The sequence below is a fragment of the Rhinolophus hipposideros genome (assembly GCF_964194185.1).
Source record: "Rhinolophus hipposideros genome assembly, chromosome: 16".
NCBI lineage: Eukaryota > Metazoa > Chordata > Mammalia > Chiroptera > Rhinolophidae > Rhinolophus > Rhinolophus hipposideros.
The window spans coordinates 50,456,050-50,475,950 of record NC_138062.1 but is presented as its reverse complement, the minus strand read 5'-3'; the positions used below and the strand labels follow the sequence as shown (position 1 = coordinate 50,475,950).

Here is a 19,901-nt window from a genome sequence, read left to right as displayed (position 1 = left end):
TGCCTGGGGTGCGAGAGGAACAGCGAGGCCAATGTGGCTGGAAAGAGGGAGCAGGTGGAGAAGGCAAGAGGGCAGCTGGTGAGTCGCGGAAGTTGGGCTTTTACTCTGGTGGGAACCATGAGGGTGGGCTGTGAGCAGAGGAGGCCTGGCAGGGGGAGGAGGAAGCCAGGATGCCAGGCAGGAGGCACGAGGTGTCCCAGAGCCACCTGAGGCTGTGTAGGTACAGAGAAGGGACTGGATTCAAGAATGATGGGGGGGCCACCGGCTGTGCTGCAGGACTGGAGGCGGTGGGGAGTGAGGGAAGAGAGGAGGGCCCTTCACTCTCCTGCCTGTCTTCTGCTGTGCACTTGGGCAGGTCAGGCTGGTGGCTGCGTGGGACCCAGCCCACTCCTGCAGGGGCCCCACTGATGCCTGCACTGTCCTTACACCTCAAAGGCTAGGGGCTAACATTCTGGGTGAGGGGAAAGGAGGGGCACGGGGGGGGGGGGGTCAGTGCCAGGTGAGGTAGTATCCAGCAGGGGACCTGTGCCCTCAGTGACAGTCCTTGGGGTTTTCAGGCATAGGGCCTGCCCAGTGGATAGTGGAAAATCATCTGGGGTCCCAGTGAAGCCTGCTGTTGAATCCAGCCTCTGATCACGTGGGCACCCGCTCCCTTGGCCTCCCTGCCAGGCCTGTGTTAACCTGTTGCAGGGGAGGCCTGCCAGGTCCTCAGGGTCACAGAGCGCAGGTGGCTCTCAGGCCCCAGCCCCACAACCCTCAGCCTCAGAGGCCCCCTGGTCCCTCCTCCAGGGAGCCCCCTGATGCCTACAACCCCCACCTCACACTTGGAACCCCTGCACAGCCTGGGTAAGCACAGAGGAGCAAGCCTAGGGGGTGTCCACACGAGGGTCCCCAGTCCAGGAACCCTGGGATGGAGGGTAGAATTTCCACCAGGTGTTTCTTCTGCCGCCTTGAATGGGCAGCGTCCTTTTGAGAATGAGAACAGAGGCCTTCATTTACACTGCATGTAGGGGAGGCCGCTGGACGAGCGTGTGCCAGGCCTCGGAATGGTGGGGTCCGAGAATGGGACGGGGCAGGCTGGGGGGCCGGGAAGGAGTAAGTTCCGGGTCGAGGGCGCTGCCTCCTGATGCCCACCGCGCCCTTTGTCGCGGAAACATTGTGGGGGTGGGGGAGCCCCAGGAGCTCCATGCCTGGGTTTCCTCTGCTGGAAAATGGGGCCGAGCGCGGGCCCGCCTCCCGGACGGCGCGACAAGGCCAGGACTTATCCTCTCGTGGTCCCCGCCACTGCCTCCTAGAGACCCAGCACCTGCGGGCCCCCAGATCACGGACTCTGCTCCCGGGCCCCATGTCCTCGCCGGGGCGGAGCTTGTGCCTGCCCCGCCCCTCCGTCCCTAGCGCTTCGGCCCGCGCGCCCCTGGCCCAGCTGCGGCGCGTGACGCGGGGCGCGCGGCTCCGGCGGCCACCGCGGGCAGGCGCAGGCGGCTGGGACAGCCGGCGAGCGGGCGGCATGGCGGCGGCGGGGACCGTGGCGGGCCCGGCGGGGCCCGAGCCCATGCCGAGCTACGCGCAGCTAGTGCAGCGCGGCTGGGGCAGCGCGCTGGCGGCAGCGCGGGGCTGTGCGGACTGCGGCTGGGGGCTGGCGCGCCGCGGCCTGGCCGAGCACGCGCACCTGGCGCCTCCCGAGCTGCTTCTGCTGGCGCTCGGGGCGCTCGGCTGGACGGCGCTGCGCTCCGCGGCCACCGCGCGCCTCTTTCGGGTCAGTGCGGCTGGGGGTCGGGATATGGGAGCCCCGGGCTGGGGGACCCCGGGCCGCCGCGCGCCCCTTTCTGTCTCTGCGGGCCGGATCGCTGAATGTGGGGGGCCTCGGGCTGGAGGAGCAAGGGACGCGGGGTCCTGGGCCGCAGCGCGCCCCTTGCAGTCAGTGCGGAGTGGGCATGGGGGTGGATGCGGGGGTGTGGCCGGGCCGGAGGGAACCCGCGACGTGGGGACCCCGATACGGGTGGGATGTTCTTGTTTGAGGTAACCGGAACACGACCCATTCCGGTCAATGTGGGCCGAGCCAGGGTCACAGGAGCGGAGGACCTGGCTTGGGAGGGCTCTGCGCTTAGGGGCCTCCGGACCATGTGGAGCCCCCCTCAGAGCCCGAGCTGGAGTGGGGTCCCAGCTCCTCGTGGCGGCCGGGCTGCCTGTTCTCTGCTACCGGGGAGCGGCCGGAGCTCCCGGCCGCTGCCGCACGCCTGTCTGGAGTCAGCGCCCTCCTCCGACCGAGGGCTGCAAAGGCCTGGTCTCCCCCACCACGCTGGTGGTCGCATCCTTGGAGAGGTGGCAGGGCCTCGGTCTTGGAAGCCGAACTGTGCAACCTCCAAGGGGCTGCGACAGAATTGCCTAGTTTCCAGCGAGCCTGGGGAGGCCACCGCCCCGCCTGGAGAGTGACCGTGGTGGTGACATTGGCGCCTGGCCTCCCTCCCATCCTTGGGGAGGGGTCAGCTGTGGGAGCTGCTGGGAAGGCGTTTGGGCCCCTCGCTCGGCTGCGACTCCCCCGTGGACCAGCTGGGGTCACTCCGCTTCAGTCTGGCTGGAGGTGGCAGGAGTGCAGGGACAGAGCGCCCAGCGCTGACAAAGGGGCCTTTCTCTGCTGGCCAGGAAGAGACTGGCCCTTGTTAAGTTGGGGATAGGGTATTGTTTGGCTGCCATTGTTCCCACCCCCATCCCTGTGTCTCCCGCGTGGGGAAGAGACCCCTCCTGTCACCCTGCTCAGGGAGACGGAGGCAGGCATGTCAGGGTCCCCTCCATAGTCAACCCTGGTCCCAATTCGGGGTTTATTGCTCCCTCAACTTCCCAATTTCCAGCTGAGAAGTGGGAGTCCGGGATGGTGAGGGCCAGAACCCAGGAGGGGCATGTGGTCGCTCTGCGGCCTCCGGGACAGAGCGGGCTTTCTCCCTGCGTTCCTGAGGGAGCCGGATGGCGGGACAGCAAAGTCACGTGCCCCTTCACTTTTGGAATCCACGGAAGTCGGGCTCTAGCCCTAGGCCCTCCCTCCCCAGCCCGGGTGGGCCTCTCGCCCCAATTTGGGGCTCGCCTTCCCAAGAAACGGGCGGAGGGGCTGCCAGTCCTCCAAAGCTCATCTTGGCAGCAGCCTGGTTGCCAGGGGTTACCGGAGCTGGCTCTGGCTGTCTCCATGGCAACTGGAGGTGCTCCCGCCCCCTCAGCCTCTAGGAAGGCGGCGGGGCTTGGCCCGGCAGCTCTGGGGCCCCGCCCCTGGGGAACTTGAGGCCCCGACCCACCCTGGACTCCAGGGGTGCTGGGCCCCTGAAGTAATTCTGTGCCTCACAATGCATATCATCACTTCTCTCATGTCCTTCCTGATGTTCCCTCAGGTCACCCCATCTCACTGTGCTGTCCTTTCCCTGCCCCATTCTCTTCTTTGTACCCCCACATTCCCACGTCCTCCCGCAAATACCCACCCCATCTTCTCCAGCCCTGTTCCTCCCGGTCTCTCCACATTCCTCCTGTGAGGCACCCTTTCCCCTCAAGTTTCTCCCCCATGAGGATCACTTGGGGTTCCAGTCTCCCAAGTTCCCCCATATGTCCCCATGTTCCCCTCCACGTTCTATTCACAGGTTCACTCCACAGCCCCTCCCACATCATTTCTTTAATCTCCTCATTGTCATACCCCCCTGCTCCTCGTGACCCCCAAGCCCCCTGACTCCCCTGTGCAGACCCCATTGCCCTCCCTTGCTTTATGCCAACGTGTCCCCCTACTGGCCTTCATGTTTCCCTCAGGTCCCCCTCACCTCAGTCCCCTATGCACACCATGGCTGGACAGCTGGGCACTAAGTTTAGCCCTTGGCAGGCACACGTGGGCTCTGGTTACTCCAGGCGGCTGCGGGTATTGGGCCAGCCCCCCCCCCCCCGAACACTGCCCAGCCCAGGGAGTCCCTGGACCTTGGTCTCTCCACCCAGAAAGAGAAGCCCCCTGTGCTGATGTCCACCCCCCTCCTCACCCACAGCCCCTGGCGAAGCGGTGCCGCCTCCAGCCTAGAGATGCCGCTAAGATGCCTGAGAGCGCTTGGAAGTTCCTCTTTTACCTGGGCGCCTGGAGCTACAGTGCCTACCTGCTCTTTGGCACCGACTACCCCTTCTTTCATGACCCACCCTCCGTCTTCTACGGTAGGGGCCCTGATGGGGTGTGGGGGCAGGGGGTTCTGCTTTAAACACCAAGGAGAAAGGTACACAGAGGAGCTGACATTCATCAGCCATCCCATAACAGATGTCTGCCCCAGACCAGGGTGATGAAGGGGCTCTAGGAGCAGGGAAGGGGGCACCTGGCCCTATGAGGACGTGGGGAGGTGTTCTGGAGGAGGTGACCCCTTGTGTGGGCCCAGATGAGCACTAAAGGTGTCAGGAACATCACATGTAGACAGGATTTGCAAAGGCCCTGGGGCACGCACAAGCTTGGTGTGTGAGACCAAGAGGAGGGTGGCAGGAGTTTTAGCTTAATTCTAAATGGGATGGTTTGTGGATTATAAAAAGCTTCCTCTGGCTGCCATGTGGAGACAGGAGAGTCTTGGTTGAGGAGTGTTGCAGGGCCCAGGGGAGAGGCAAGGGACCAATGTAGTTTGGACCAGCTTGGCAGGCATGAGGATGGTGAGAAGTGACTGCATTCGTGAATTGGATTAGATGTGGGGGTGGTCGAGGCCTGAGCTCTGCGTGGGGTGAGCAGGAGGTGACAGCAGTGTCCTCTATCACCAATGGGCAGGCCAGTATAGAAAACAAGGCCTGTGATAGGGGATCAGGCACCCCTGTTCCTGTGCTGACCACCCAGGTTGTGTACCATGGATGTGCTTCCTGCCATGTGACGCAAAAAGCCTGAAAGGGCTCCTGGGGGCACCATTGGAGGGCTGGGCATGGAGGCCCTGCACTGCAGGGTCCTGGTGACAAGCGCTGGGTTTACTGGGCACCTATCTTCATGGGACCATGCTGCCCACATGGCCATTTTGCCTCAGACATTTGCCACGTGGTAAATTTCTAGAGGGGCGGTTCTGGCTGTCATTCAATTTTGTTTTATGTAAATGAACTATATTGAACTCTTAAAATTTCAGGCATGGTGTTGCCTCTGACCTCTTATAAATTTTGATACAATACCATGCTTGAGAGTTAGCTGTTTCTTTGCATGCTCATTTATTGAGCACTGACTGTGTACCAGGCTCTGTGCTGACACAACTGTGAGCAGATCAGAGAAAGCCCTGACAGTGAAATACAAAATCTGTTAACAGTGATACGTGCTGATGAGAAAACTTGGGTGAGGAGAGAGGGGGGGATATGGGATGTCTGTGAGGGGGGGGGGCATTTTCAACAGCAATTGGGGGATGGCCCCACCAAAGGTGACTTTTGATTGGGGAGCTAGAGGAGCCTGGAGCAGATAGGAAACACTCCTGGCAGACCCAGAGCAGAGAGCTTGCCTGGCCAGGGCTGGGGGCGAGGAGGGCGGGCGGGCAGTGGGGGTACTCATGAGAATGGGGGGATCTGTGAGCAGAGCAGGGGGCTGAGGGTAGGAACCAGAAGTGAGAGGGCTCCAACCAGGATCGTGCAGAGGGGACAAGTGGCTGATTTGAGAAATGTTTTGAAGGCAGAGCTGATGGGATTTGCCACCAAACCAGAGGTGGGTGTGAGAGGAGGATGGGTACGACGCCAGGGTCTGGCGCCCCTCAGTGGGGCAGGTCTGGAGGATACGAGGAGCTGGGTTTGGGAAGCCCAAGAGCTGGTCCTGGAGGTGGGGGAGGGTGATGAGGCCGGGGAGAAGTGGGGTGATGTGGAGCGTCCAGAGCAGCAGGTGGGACGTGTGTGGAGAGGAGGCTGGAGGTGCAGCACAGAGCCCGGCCCCCCAGTGTGCACGGAGGGACAAAGTCTCAACTGCCATGCACCCCTTTTCCCCCTGCCCCAGATCTGGGGTCTGAGGCTGGAGGAGGAAGGCTCAGCCCGGTAAGTATTGCTAGTACGATAGGTGGAACATCTGGTGTCATGTTTCCACAGCCGGCTCTGAGTGCCTTCTTTCTAAAGAGGGACAGAGGCACCTGGCCGGTGCGTGTAATGGGGGGGTGAAGGAGGGCTCCACTGACTGCAGCATTCCCAGACAACAGGTGCAGCTGAGGACGAAACTTGAGGGAGGGCCCAGCTAGAAGTGTGAGTTTTGCTGTCGAGCTTTGGGGAACCCCTGGACATGTCAAAATGGGAGGAGATGAGATCTGACATGTGGGGAGTTTTGCATGTTTTAAATTAAGTAAAATGTTCATAATATAAAATTAACCATTTTAGCCAGTCCCAAAAAGGCAAATATTGTGAGTCCACTTATGTGAGGTCCCTAGAGCAGGCAGATTCATAGATGGTGCCAGGGGCTGAGGGTGGCCGAGGGCAAGTGAGTGTTTCATGGGGACAGTTTCAGTTCTACAACGTGAAAAGAGCTATGGTGGGGATGGTTACACAACAGTGTGAACGTGCTTCGTGCCACTGAACTTAAACATGGTTAAGCAAGTTTATGTGACCATTTGTGTCTGGCTTCTTTCTGAAACCGTAGCATCACGTTTCCAAGGTTCATGCCCATTGCAGTGCGTGTCTGCGTTTTTGTTTGTGGCTGAGTAATACTCCATTGTGTGGATGGGCCGCATGTTGTTTACCCTTCATTTAGTGATGGCTCTCTGGGTTGCTTTCCACCTTTTGGCTACTGGGACTAGTGCTGCTGTGGAGACGGGGGTACAAGTATCCGTTGGAGTCCCTGTTGTCAGTTCCCTTGGGCACACACCTCGGAGTGGAATTGCTGGGTCCCCGGATCTGCGTATTCACAGCCACGTAGGCTGCTGTGGGGAGAAGGGGCAGTTGGGAACATACTCGGAGGCCGGAAGGAGCTGGGGCAGCACTGGGTGTGACACAGTGGAGCCTGGACCAGGGTAGGAGTCGTGGGGGCCAGGGGAGTGAGCGGAGGTGTGGACCAAAGAGGGGCACCCAGGTCGGGGTCCGAGTGGATCTCGGTTGCAGGACCAGGGCACATATGCTGCAGGGGCACGGGACGTATCCAGGGAACAGCAGAGCCAGTGGGGCATGAGGGGGGCTCCACGTCACCGAGGCAGGGGTGGGGCACAGTCCAGAGAGTTCCAGGTCAACAGGCAGAGCCCTTGGCCCTGCTGATGGGCAGAGGTGAGAGGTGGGGGGGTTGGTATTGCCAGGAAGGGGTGAAGCCTGAGTGAGGGTGGGTGCAAATGCCAGGAGGAGAGGAGGGGTAAGGGAGCCTGCCTGGGGAGAGCCCAAAATGCTTGGCATTGGTGGGTCTGTGACCTCCGCCTCAGCCACTCTGCCCGCACCAGCGAGTGGGCAGCAGGGGGGGATTTGCTGGGAGTAGGGTCCCCGGGACGGGCATCCCAGCTGGCTCGACAGAGACGGAAGATGGGAAGGGCAGCGGAGCAGAGTCAGAAGTCCTGCAAGGGACTGGTTTCAAGGCTAGGAGCATCCTTTTCTATAAATCTAAACTATTCTGAAAAATAACCCCTATTCATAAAAAATAATGGGTAGATAGATGTAGGGGATATAGCCAATAATATTGTGACAGTTTGTGCGGTGTCAGGCGGCTGCTGGACTTATTGTGGTGAGCACTTCTGTATGTATATAAATGCTGAATAACTATGGTGTGCCCCAGCAAATAATATAATACTGTATGTCAGCTATATTTTAATAAAAATCTTGTTAAAACAGTAACAGTAGAGAACTGGGGATGGAAACGCAGTGGCCAGTACCCCCGCCGGACTCTCGGCCTGCCCCAGCGTGGGAAGGGTGCATGCCCAGTGTGAGGGCACAGGGGGCTGCTTGGGGGGTCCTGGAGGCTCTGCAGTTTCCTGGTGGCACGGTCTGGCTCTCCGCAGACTGGACACCAGGCATGGCGGTGCCAGGGGACATCGCAGCCGCCTACCTGCTGCAGGGAAGCTTCTACGGCCATTCCATCTATGCCACGCTGTACATGGACTCCTGGCGCAAGGACTCGGTCGTCATGCTCGTTCACCACGTGGTCACCCTGCTCCTCATTGTCTCCTCCTATGCCTTCCGGTGAGTCCAGGAGGGCAGAGGGCACTGGCTGAGCAAGGGTGGGAGGCCGGTGGGGGGTGGGGGCATGTCCAAGGGGGGGGTTCCAGGAAGGTTCCAGAGGGATGGGATGAAATAGATGGAGCCCCCACCCCATCCATCCCCCTCCAACCCCGCCTGGGCCAAGTCACATACAAGTGTTTCCTGCTGGGGGCACAGCCATGAACACAACAGACAAATGCTGGCATTTTAGAGCCCATGTGGCCACTGAGCCGTTCAGATGGAGCCCATCCAAACCATGGCCTGCTGATTGTGTGAAATCCCCCCCAGTTTCGAAGGCAAAGGACTGCGACCATCTTGCCGGTGCCTTTGTTACAGCCATTACATGTTGAAATTACAATATTTTGGCTATACTGAGTTAATTAGAATACATTATTAAAATTAATTTTAATTCCTCTCTACTCAGTTTTTTGAGTGGCTGATAGATTGTCTAAAATGACATCTGCACTCACGTCCTGTTCCCCTTGGACTTGCTGCTCTAGCTGCAGCCTCCAGTACAGTAGCTGCTGGCCACAGGTGGCTAATTCAACTTTAATTAAACTTAAATAAAATCACATATTTTGTTCCTCAGCCACACCAACCACATTTTAGCTGCTCACTGGCTACGTGTGGCTGGTGGCTCCCATATTGGACAATGCAGGTTTAGAACATTCCTGTCATCCTAGAAAATTCTATTAGACAGCACTGCTTTAGAGGGTAGAATCAGATGATAATACCCTGTCCCCAAAAAAAGGAAAACGAAAGAAAAGAAGTTAACCATTTGTTTGAAGGTGATAACTATGGAGAAAAATCAAGTCGCCAGATAAGGACGGCAGGGGTGGTAAGGTTTAGGTGGGGTGGTCTGGAATGACAGGTGAGCAAAGACTGAAAAGAGCAGAAGGAAAACTCCATGATCACCAGGGAGGTGCATGTTGGGCGCTGGGAACAGCATGTGCAAAGGGCCGGGGGTAGTAGGACCGGGTGGGGCAGAAACATAGTGAGAGAGAACCACAGCCCCATCTAGACTGAATTTAGGCTTCTTGGCCCAAGCAGCGGGAGGGGGGATGCTGGGGAGGGATGGAGAAACGGCTTCCGTCTTCTTTAGACTCGTGGGGAGGCTGCCTTTCCTAGGCATCTGCAGCTCTCAGTGAAGTTCGTTAATCATACACACCTGGGGGTGCTGGTGAGCTTGTGGGCAATCTGGATACAGAATGACCCAGGCCTGTGAGGGCCAGAGAGTGTGAAAATGAGGAAGGACGAGAGAAGGAGCTTTCAGGGAAGCTCCTGGGCCACTTGGGGACAGTGAGGGTGAGGGCCTAAGTGGGGCTGCCATTGGGTGAGTACAGCCTGCGTGCTGCCCTGATCTGGCCGGGCGCCGGGATGGGCAGGGCAGATTGGCCAGGGAGGATGGCTCTGAGGGGTCGTCGGCAAGACGCGGCCCAGGGACCTATGTTGGGGGCCTCCGTGCAGAGCGGGGGTCCCCAGTGTGACCTCCCCTCTCTGCTGTCCTTCCCCGCTTCCCTCCCAGGTACCACAATGTAGGCATTCTGGTGCTCTTCCTGCATGACATCAGCGATGTACAGCTGGAATTCACCAAGCTCAATGTCTACTTTAAGTCCCGTGGAGGCTCCCACCACCCACTGCACGCCCTGGCTGCAGACCTGGGCTGCCTCAGCTTCAGCCTCAGCTGGTGAGCCTGCGGAGCAGGGGCAGAGATGGGGGCGGGCCAGGCGGGGGAGGAGGTGGGGCCAGGAGGGAAGGGGCAGGGCCAGTCGGAGACCCGGTGGGCTGGGCAGGAGGCGGGGACTGGGCGAGCGTGGGCGGGGCTATGCGGGGAAGAAGGCGGGCCTGTGGGAGGGGCAGGGCCAGTCGGAAGGAGGCGGGGCTTGCGGGAAGGCTGATCAGGCCGGAAAGGAGGTCGAGCCAGGTAAGAAAGCAGGTGGGTTTATAGAAGGGGCGGGCCTCGCAGGGAAACGATGGCGATGAATGGAGTGAGTGGTGAAGGAGCCTGGTTGGGCAGGAAAGGACAACGGGAATGGAGATAGATGGGCAGGGGCAAACAAAATTGGGGCAACGGGACAAGGCTGGGTGGGAATGAGCAGGAACAGATGAGTCCAGATGCGACAGCCTCCCCTACCTGTTCCTCCCCGCAACAGGTTCTGGTTCCGCCTCTACTGGTTCCCGCTCAAGGTCCTGTACGCCACATGCCACTGCAGCCTGCGCTCGGTGCCTGACATTCCCTTCTACTTCTTCTTCAACACACTCCTGCTGCTTCTCACTCTCATGAACCTTTACTGGTTCCTGGTAAGTGGGCTTCTCACAGCGCCTCACCCACCCACCTTCTCAGCCATCGGTCCTGCCCTCGTCCCCGCCCGTGACCGGTGGTCCAGATGCAGGCCCTTCGCAGGCACGGGGAGGGGCACGCTAGGCATGGGGGACAGCGCAGGCAAACAGCCCGTGGCAGAAGCGAACCGCCATCAGGAGGGCAGCGTGGTCGAGGAAGCTTCTTTTCTCACCCGTGCCTTCCCCTCCCACAGTACATCGTGGCTTTTGCTGCCAAGGTGCTGACAGGCCAGGTGCGCGAGCTGAAGGATGTGCGGGAATATGACGCAGCAGAGGCCCCGAGCCCCAAGCCCAGCAAAGCTGAGTGAGTGTGGAGGGGCCGCCACCCCAGGTCCTTCCTTTCGCCACGCCTGTCAGTCTGAGCGCGCTCTGTGGGCGGGCCCTGGAGACACAGCAGCAGATGAGGCCAGAGCGAATGCTGCCTCCGGAGCCTCCGTCCAAACCGAGACTGCAGTAAAGGCACGGAGGACGTAGTGACAGAGTGAGATGACACAAGCACGGACAGTGAGGGCAGGTTTCAGGTGTCGTCGTGGAGCAGTGAGGGCCAAGCCCAGGGACTGGTGTGGCCGGAGTGGGCAAGCGAGGGCCCCGTGAGTGAGGAGCAGTCGTTGGTCAGGCCGGAGGGAAACCTCTCCGTGTGTGGCAGGGGAGGTGGGGAGGAGGGCATTCCACTGGGGGCCCAGAGAGCCCACCTTCTGCTCATGCTGATGCTCCCTGGCCCACTGGCTACCCAAGCAGGAGATGGGGCTGGGGCCTCGGACCCAGTCCAGCGCAGGTGGGAGTCCTGGGGAAGGAGAGAAAAAGGGGCCTCGAGGCAGGGCCCTTAGGACTCACCAGGCCCCCATGTGAGCCAGATGGTATCTGAAGCCCCTGGCCTGCAGGGGCCCCAGGAGTGAATGGAGGCAGGGTTTGGTGACCAGCAGGGTCGAGGGTATGCAGTGACCCAGAATTAATGTGCGGTGTGTTTGAGCAGGTAGGAGGTCGAGGTGCTGACCGAGCAGAGCTGATTTGGCCTCTGGGGGGCCATCAGTGACTGACCTGGAAAAGGTGGTTGTGGTGAAGCTGTGAGCTCAGAGCTTAATGAGATGGGTCAGGATAGGCAGTGAGGAGGATGAGAGGGGCAGAGATTTAAAACTCTTTGTAAAGCAGGACAAGGGGTGCAGAGAAATGGGGCACTGCCAGGGCAGAGAGTGGGATCAAGGGAGGGCTCTGAAGGCCAGGTCAAATAAAGAGAAGCACTTTCCACTCACCAACACGGGACTATGGATAGGGTGTGCCCAGGCCAAAAAGTCTTCAGCAGGGTAGGGAGGGATCAGGCAGGTGTGTGGGGATCACGGACGAGTGGGCTGGGCAGCAGGGGAGGTTGCCCCAGTGGTCAGATCCCAACTCTGTTGTAGAACAAACCAGACTTGCTTTGGATGTAGGCACAATTGAAATAAAAGAATCAAAGACCACCCAAGACTTCCGGCTCGAGCTGCCATTTACGCAGGGCTGAGTGTGCTGCTGGAGGCGGGTAGGAGTCTGATTTGAGAGATGTTTGACCATAGATTTCCGGGGAACATGAGTCGGGAATTCTGCCAAGAGATCAGTAAGGTCTCTGCAAGGAGTCTGACTGACCCTCAAAGGCGTCCAGAAGCAGTGGTGGCTCAGACAACTCCAGGGCAGGGCAAGGGAGGTACCTGCTTGGCCAAATCTAAAAATCGGAAAGCTCTTCCTGCTGTAGAACAGTGAACTCCTGGTGGAGAGTCCTTGTAAATGCAGAGCCCAAGGCCCTACCCCCAGCCCCGCCTGGTTCTCCCTCCTCTGTCTCCCCAAGAATATCCAGCCAGAATGTGAGTTGGGGGCCTGGCACCCCACCAGCATTCCCACTAGGATGGCAGAGTGTAAACTCTGAACAGAAATGACGTCAGGGGAAATGGTGCCATGACCAATCCCATGAGCACCAGAAGCAGAACTCGATTCCCCAAGGACAGCTAGAGTTAGCCCAGTTGGGTATAAAAATGGGGTGGTCAGGATGCCTCAAAACTGTCAAGTCATGGAAACCAAGGAGACTGAGGACCTGTCCCAGATCAGAGAACTGAATGCAATGTGGAATCCTGGGCCAGAAAAAGGACAGCCGTGGAAAAACGGGGGAAATCCAAATAAAGTCTGAAGTTTGGTTCATAGCATGGTCCCAGCGTTGGTTTCTTCAGGGTGACTAATGCACTATGGAGATGTAGGATGTTAACATTCGGGAAGCTGGTGAGGGTTACACCAGAGCTCTCTGTACTATCTTTGCAACATTTCTACAAATCTAAAAGTATTCTAAAATAAAAAGTTTATTTAAAAAATAAAAGGCATGAGAGACTGTCAAAAACAGCACTGGCTGTTGTATTACTCTCCTGGGGCTGCCGTAACAAAGTAGCACAGACTTAAAACAACAGAAATTGATTTTCTCACAGTTCTGGAGACCAAAAGCCTGAAATCAAGGTGTTGGCAGGGCCACACTCCCTCTGAAGGCTCCTGGGGAGAATCCTTCTGTCTCTTCCAGTTTCTGGGACTCCAGATGTTCCTTGGCTTGGGGCTGCATCACTCTGATTTCTGCCTCTGTCCGGCTTTTCTGTCTTAAATTCCTTTACTTAATACACCTGCAAAGATCCTTTTACCAAATAAAGTCACATTCACAGGTTCCAGAAATTAGGACCTTTTCAGAGACCACCATTCAACCTACTACCGCTGTTAAGGCTCACATGATTAGATACAGCTGAAGAGAGAATCAGTAAATTGAGAGCTGTGAAGAAACTACTCAGAATGCAGCAAAAACAGATGGAAACTGGCAGCTAGAATTCTAAGAATGACCAGGTCTAGCTGAGTTCTAACAGGAGACAAGTGTGGACAGACAATATGAGAAGATGTGCTGAGAATTTTCCAGGAATTGACATCAATCATAAGCAGGATGAATAAAAAGGCACCCATGTCCCAAACACATCATCATGGAAATGCAAAACAGCCACAGAAAAGGGGAGATGACCTATGAAACAATGACAGACTAACAATAACAAGAGACGCTAGACACTCTGGAGTAAAGTATCACCTCAAGTACTGAAGTAAAGTAACAAGCAACCAGGAATTTAGTACACAATTTTAAAGACAAGGGACAGGACACCCACAGGAACAAAAACTAAGAAAGTTATATGTCAGAAAACAGGAAAGCTCTCTCAAGAGGCAGATCATAAGAAAAAGTGACACATAATCGGGTAAACATTTTAAATGCCTAATTTGAGAGAAAAAAATTAGAACGGAAGTATTCAATACCGAAACAGAACTGAGGGCTTTGCATTTTGCAAGAGGTTTGGGATTATTGCCTTTAGGCTATATTAGCTACTTATGTTAATACTCCCAGGGTGTAGAGAATGGAATAAAAAACAGGTACAACAAAATAAGTGCAAAAAAGGAAGGTTAGAAAAAGCAGCATAAGTAATGCAAAATACAAGGGTAGACTCTCAAGTAGGCATCCAAATAAACATACATGAGTAATCATGACAGTTATGAGTCTGGGTTTTTTAAAAATACCAGAGAGGAAGAGAACTTGACGTGGAACGTTGCACGTGGTGCAGCCTTGACCTTTGGGTAGACGGGACCAGGGAGACGCGGTCCATGCTTTGTGCACCTCAGCCAGCAGCTCAGAAGCAGGGTGAACAGGTGTTTTTAAACAGGAACATTTCTCAGAATTGACCACACCAAGCCACAGGGGTAACCGCAATTGCTCAGAACCAGGATCACGCAGACCATGTAGACGAAAATTCCGTAAGAAAATGATGACTGAAAGACCACTTGCAAATAATTCAGGAGAAACAAACCATAGAACAAGTAGCAGCAGTCCCGCCCTCGCCCTACCCCGTCTTCACTCCTGCTTAGCCCTCTGTTTTCTCTCCTGGTCATCCCCACAACAGGGCCGCTGGTCATCTGATAGACCACCTTCTGGGACCAGTTCAGCCCCTGGGCTGGCCCCTGTGCCCTGATCATGACCCAGCACCTTGGTCTGAAGCGCATGGTCCTCTGAGGGGCCGCCAGGACTACTAGCCCCCAAGGGACCCTCACCCCATTCTGGGTCTGCTGACCCCCCCGATGACACCTCACTGCTTTGTACGTCCAGTTCTCCGACGCTGCCCCATCTCTAAAGATCTGCGATCCGTACATCACGCTCACACTGCAGTGCCAACATGAGCCAGGCGCTCCTTGGCAATACCCAAGCAGTGTGCGCATGCCTGCTCTCCCTTGCCTCTCCCTTCCTTCTCCTCTGCCACCAACTGCTGTCACCGTCATCCATCCCCTTGATGGATGCATGACAACCTGGCCTCCGTGTCCTCAACAAAAGAGGAGTGGCAGGATGGCCACTTCAGTGGACGGTCCATCTCCCTCTGAGGCCACTGGCCAGGGCCAGGCACATCCACCCTCCTGCCTGCTCAGGATGTTCTGATCAAGGAGAGACCCTCTCTCTCCCCCCTTCTGCGCCAGCCCCGCCAGCTTCTTTCCCTCCCTTACAGAAGAACTCTCCCTTTCCCTCTGTTCTCACATGCACCCCACTCCAGGGTCCGCTCCCCAACACCTCCTGAGACCACGTCTGTCTGGCTTCACTGAAGCCTCCTTAGTGCTAAACCCGGGGTCACCTTCCCTTCTTTGTTTCTTTTATAACAGTTTTACTGAATTTTACAGAATTCACACATCACATAACTTGCCCATTTTCCTTGTTGAATTCAATGTGTTTAGTCCACTCAGAGTTGTACAACCATCACCAGTCAGTTTTAGAACCTTTCCATCACCCCCGAAAGAAACCCCTGCACCTAACCCAGTGCCCCCTCATGCAACCAGCAGTCTGCTCCCCACTTCTTGATGTCCTTTGCCCCACCTGGTGCGTCCTGCTCCCCACCAGCCTCCCAGGGCCCTCCCACTGAAAACACCCCGACTTCCAAGTTCCTCTCCCGATCACAGTTCTCCTCAGTGCCATTCTGTCTCCAGTGTCTGCTTCACATTCTAAGAGGAACACCACTTTTCTAAAAGATCCCAAACCCCCAACCCCACCCCAAACGACCTCTCCTGAACATTTGTCCATCGCAGTTGATGGCCACTCAGGGAGAAAACCTTGGGAAACCTCAGGAAGCCCCCTCGCCCCCTCCCCTCATCCTCCAGGAAACATCCAGAATCCCTCCGGCGTCGCCGCCTGTCCTCGTCTCCCTCCACCTTCTCCCTCACCCCATTCTTTTTCCCCACAGTGGTGCACTGAAACAAAAAGTAGACTTCTGATATCATAGAGAGACTATTCCCACCTCCTCCCCACCCCCACCCCGAAAAAATACTAACACTGTTTATGAGGGGAGAGGGACACGTGGAAACTTGTGCTAACACAATCCAGACTCACCAGGAAAGCTCTGATAAAAGGGCACAGGGTGGTGGTACCGATTCTGAAGGCATTCAACTCAACTATAAAAGCACAGGAATTAAAAATGAGGGAACAGAACGGAATCCATCACACTTGAGCAAATAATAACGGTCACCAGGAGGGAAGGAAGCACTGTTGGAACACAGTGGGACACTTGGTGGCCATCTGGAGATTCTCTCGCCTCAGCCCCAGGGCAAACTCCTACGGATCAAAGATGTCAGTGCAGAAGTGGAAGCCCTGAACGCCAACTGGAGCCAATGTGAGACATTGGGTTGTCTAGCGATTGAACTACGTATGTATGAGAAGAGTCAGAAAGTCAGGAAGCTGCCTCTGCTTCATCTAAAGGACAGACAGGCAAAGCCAGAAGACAAAGGACACATGGAGGTCCGCATAGGTCTTATCTACATCCTCACAGATAACAGCCTCCTGCTGGCGGCAGCCGCAGCGGGAGAACGAGCAGTGACCCAGGGAAAAGCAGCGAGATGAGATGAGATGCGTGCTCCCAGAAAGGACAACCAGTGGCTCCAGCCCAAGGAAAGGATGAATTAAAGTGACCGAGACGATCTTCTCCAGGAAAGTCTATGTCATTATGTAAAAGGTGTCTGCTAGTTGTCTGTGTGAGGCTACACCCCAGGAATGGCTCTGGCCCACGGGGTTTTCTACGCTTTCTGATATCTAGATAATGTGACCATATATATTACTGGCTCACAAAGAGTAAAATTGTGTGTAAACTAGACTGTAGAACCCACTACTACAGAGACCGGTACACTGTGTACCACAGTGTAGAGTTTCCGTTAAGTGGGAACAGGAGTGGCCAATGGCCATTGACTTTAGGCTGCAGTGAGATGCCATCCGGGCACCTGCCAGCCAAACAGGATACGACTCTGAACTTTGGCTCAGGCAGTGAGGAGCCAGGGCAGAACCCAGTCAGGTCCAGTCACACGGGCCTGGGCAGACCCCTGGCACACAGGGCCCCTCCCCATCAGAATCCCAGAGACTTGCAGGGAAAATGGAAATTATGAGGGACAGTAGTGTGCACGGGAGTGATGTCAAAGAGTTGTGTTTCTGGAAAATTGCAGACATCTTTGTACAAGTGTGAAACAGGCAAACCATGCATATTGTTTAGAAGTTAGAGGCCTTTCTTTGGGATGTTCAGCTGGACACCGCATATTGAGTTGGGTTTTAAAATTTGTGTAACTTGTTTTGAAACCAAGGAAGGCAAGTATGGGCTGCCGCGGTATAGACAGGACAGTGGATGGAGAATGGAAGGGCAGGGAAGCCTGTCCTGGTGGGGCTGTGAGCCAGCTAGGGCCACTGGAGCAGGTGAGCCTTCCTGGGCGGGTGGCAGGGGCCTCTGGCCGGTTCTGCCTCCCAGGGAGAGGGGCAGGATAAAGTGCAGGGTTGATCCAGGTTGAGGCGTGGGGTTATGTCAGGCGGAGGTGGGTAGTTGGCGTTTGCTCTCCAGCAGCTGCGGGGGGCCCAGGGTGGGAAGGAAGGGGGAAGGGGAGAGGAGGGTTTAATTGTGGGGGCGGAGCAGCCAGGCTGGGAAAAGGGATGAGGAGGGCAGGGCGGGTGGGACAGAGGGTATGCAGAGTCGTGGGGCCCCCAGGCTAACCCGGGCCCGGTTTTGGCCCCCAGGAAGCCGCTGAGGAACGGCTTGGTGAAGGATAAACGCATCTGAACTCCTCGACTCCCGCGGGGTCACCCAGGACTCAGCCCCGCCCAACCTCGCAGCATGGGACAGCCACGCCGCTCCCCCACCTCCGAACCTGACCCGTCCAGCTCCGCCCCTCCAGGGCCCTGGCCACTCCTGGGACCCCTGCCCCGCACCCCTGAGAACCTGCCCCGGGGTCGGTCCCTGCCCAGCATCAGGACCGCGGCCACTCCCCACAGGACCCTGACCCCGCCCAGACCCGGATCCCTGAGCACTCGTCCGGCCGCTGCCTGCCAGGAGGATGCTTCCGTCGCTCCGCCGTCCCGGCCACCACGTCCTTCCCCTCCTCCTGGCCCTGCTGCTACCCGCGCCGCTCCCGGCCCGCGCCCGCATGGCACCGGGCCCCGCCGCCGCTCTGCTCCAGGCTCTTGGGCTGCGCGACGCGCCCCAGGGAGCCCCAAAGGCCAGGCCTGTGCCCCCCCTCATGTGGCGCCTGTTCCGCCGCCGGGACCCCCAGGAGGCCAAGGCGAAACTGCGATGGACGCCTCCAGGGGCCACCCTGCGACCGTGCCACGTGGAGGAGCTGGGGGTCGCCGGAAACATCGTGCGCCACATCCCAGACCGCGGTGAGTAGTGTGGGTCTGGGAGGCCGAGACCCCTGGGCGCGCCAGCCCGCCACGAACCTCCAGCAGCACCGAGGGTACCCACCCGCCCCGTCCGGCCCACAAGCCATCTGGGGCCCTGCATTCCATCCGCTCCTCCCCGAGGACACCTGCGGGGTCCCGGGGGAGTGGCAACAAGGTCAGGCAGCCTTGCACCGGGCAAGGACCCCTGCTTGCAGCTGAAGCCCTGCCCCCACTCCCCTCACTGCTGCTTCACACCGTTTGAAGTCTTCCTACAATCGCCCCCCCCCCGCCCGCCCCGGGCCCTCGGGCCCAGCATCGCATCCCAGCCGGCCCCAGGCATTCGCTCATCTCTGTCCCCTGCCTGAGTCCCCGACACAGGCAGGCCACCCTGCATTGGGCACGTCTCTTCCTGGCAAACGATGCCCCGCCCCCACTCCATCCCTCCCCTTCCTTCACACCATTTGACGCCTTAAAACAGATGGTTGCGCCCTCAGCCCCAGGCACTCACCTCCTCGGGGCCACAACCGAGACGTCTCGCGCGGGCGGGCCCCGAGGGGGGACAGCGCGAGCCGAGCTCTCCCTGCCTCCGCAGGTGCGCGCGCCCGGAGGCCGGAGCCCACCTCGGCCGCGGGGCAGTGCCCGGAGTGGACCGTCGTCTTCGATCTGTCAGCCGTGGAAGCCGCCGAGCTCCCAAGCCGGGCCCGCCTGGAGCTGCGCTTCGAGGCGGCGGAAGCCAGAGCTGGTGCGGGGGGCGGCTGGGAGCTGCGCGTGGCGCGGGCGGTCGAGGGCGTGGGCGTGGGCCCGGTGCTGCTCCGCCAGGCGGTGGCTGCCCTGGAAACGCCGGTGCGCGCGGAGCTGCTGGGCGCCGCCTGGGCCCGGAACGCCTCGGCGCCGCGCGGCCTCCGCCTGGCACTGGCGCTGCGTCCCCGGGCCCCGGGCGCCTGCGCGCGCCTGGCCGAGGCCTCGCTGTTGCTGGTGACCCTCGACCCACGCCTGTGCCACCCCCTGGCCCGGCCGCGGCGCGAGGCCGAGCCCGCGGTGGGCGGTGGCCCTAGCAGCGCGTGTCGCGCGCGGCGGCTCTACGTGAGTTTCCGCGAGGTGGGCTGGCACCGCTGGGTCATCGCGCCGCGTGGCTTCCTCGCCAACTACTGCCAGGGCCAGTGCTCCCTGCCCGCCACGATGCCGGGGCCCGGCGGGCCACCCGCACTCAACCACGCTGTGCTGCGCGCGCTCATGCACTCGGCCGCCCCCAGCGCCGCCGGCCTGCCCTGCTGTGTGCCCGCACGCCTGTCGCCTATCTCCGTACTCTTCTTTGACAACAGCGACAACGTGGTCCTGCGGCACTACGAGGACATGGTGGTGGACGAGTGCGGCTGCCGCTGACGTCACCCACGGGAGCGGAGCCCAATAAACACTGCGTGGTCCAAGCTGCTGTCTGGGTCTTGTCACCTGGGGCTGAGGGAGGAAACGGCTGTATCCATCCTATGGGTGGTGCGGAAAGGGGCGGCGGGGGGGCTACAGTGAGGCCATCTGCCCTTACAGCCCCATCTCCAGGCAGTCGTGCACGCCGGGGCACCCTGGGAGCTGCTCCCCATTTCTTGGCAGGCCCAAGCGCTGTTCACCCGAGGGGTGGAGGTGCCCTCTCCAGCTCCCCGTGCAGATCCAGCGCGTCTCAGCTTTGCCCTAGAGGCGGCCGAGTCCCCGAACCAGCCAGGCCCCCAGACCAAGGGCTCTCAACGCCCTGCAGTTTATC

General features: G+C 58.5%; 2 protein-coding genes across 2 annotated transcripts; both read left to right on the top strand.

Moving 5' to 3' along the window:
* The first annotated feature begins 1,442 nt into the window (after nucleotides 1-1,442).
* CERS1 (ceramide synthase 1) lies at nucleotides 1,443-17,698 on the top strand. The gene is made up of 7 exons (XM_081075878.1): nucleotides 1,443-1,756; nucleotides 4,011-4,170; nucleotides 7,911-8,091; nucleotides 9,635-9,796; nucleotides 10,263-10,410; nucleotides 10,644-10,753; nucleotides 17,507-17,698. The coding sequence occupies exons 1-7, from the start codon at nucleotides 1,508-1,510 to the stop codon at nucleotides 17,547-17,549; spliced, it is 1,053 nt and encodes a 350-aa protein (XP_080932004.1). The 5' UTR covers nucleotides 1,443-1,507; the 3' UTR covers nucleotides 17,550-17,698.
* On the top strand, nucleotides 17,675-19,662 carry GDF1 (growth differentiation factor 1). The gene is made up of 2 exons (XM_081075877.1): nucleotides 17,675-18,148; nucleotides 18,741-19,662. The coding sequence occupies exons 1-2, from the start codon at nucleotides 17,824-17,826 to the stop codon at nucleotides 19,529-19,531; spliced, it is 1,116 nt and encodes a 371-aa protein (XP_080932003.1). The 5' UTR covers nucleotides 17,675-17,823; the 3' UTR covers nucleotides 19,532-19,662.
* The last annotated feature ends 239 nt before the right edge of the window (nucleotides 19,663-19,901 follow it).

Excerpts from the sequence above, each read along its gene's own strand:
- CERS1 (XM_081075878.1), top strand. The coding sequence starts at position 1,508 with ATGGCGGCGGCGGGGACCGTGGCGGGCCCGGCGGGGCCCGAGCCCATG. Across the intron at positions 4,171-7,910 it reads CCCACCCTCCGTCTTCTACG|ACTGGACACCAGGCATGGCG; the intron begins GTAGGGGCCCTG and ends GGCTCTCCGCAG. Across the intron at positions 10,411-10,643 it reads TGAACCTTTACTGGTTCCTG|TACATCGTGGCTTTTGCTGC; the intron begins GTAAGTGGGCTT and ends CCCCTCCCACAG.
- GDF1 (XM_081075877.1), top strand. The coding sequence starts at position 17,824 with ATGCTTCCGTCGCTCCGCCGTCCCGGCCACCACGTCCTTCCCCTCCTC. Across the intron at positions 18,149-18,740 it reads GCGCCACATCCCAGACCGCG|GTGCGCGCGCCCGGAGGCCG; the intron begins GTGAGTAGTGTG and ends CTGCCTCCGCAG.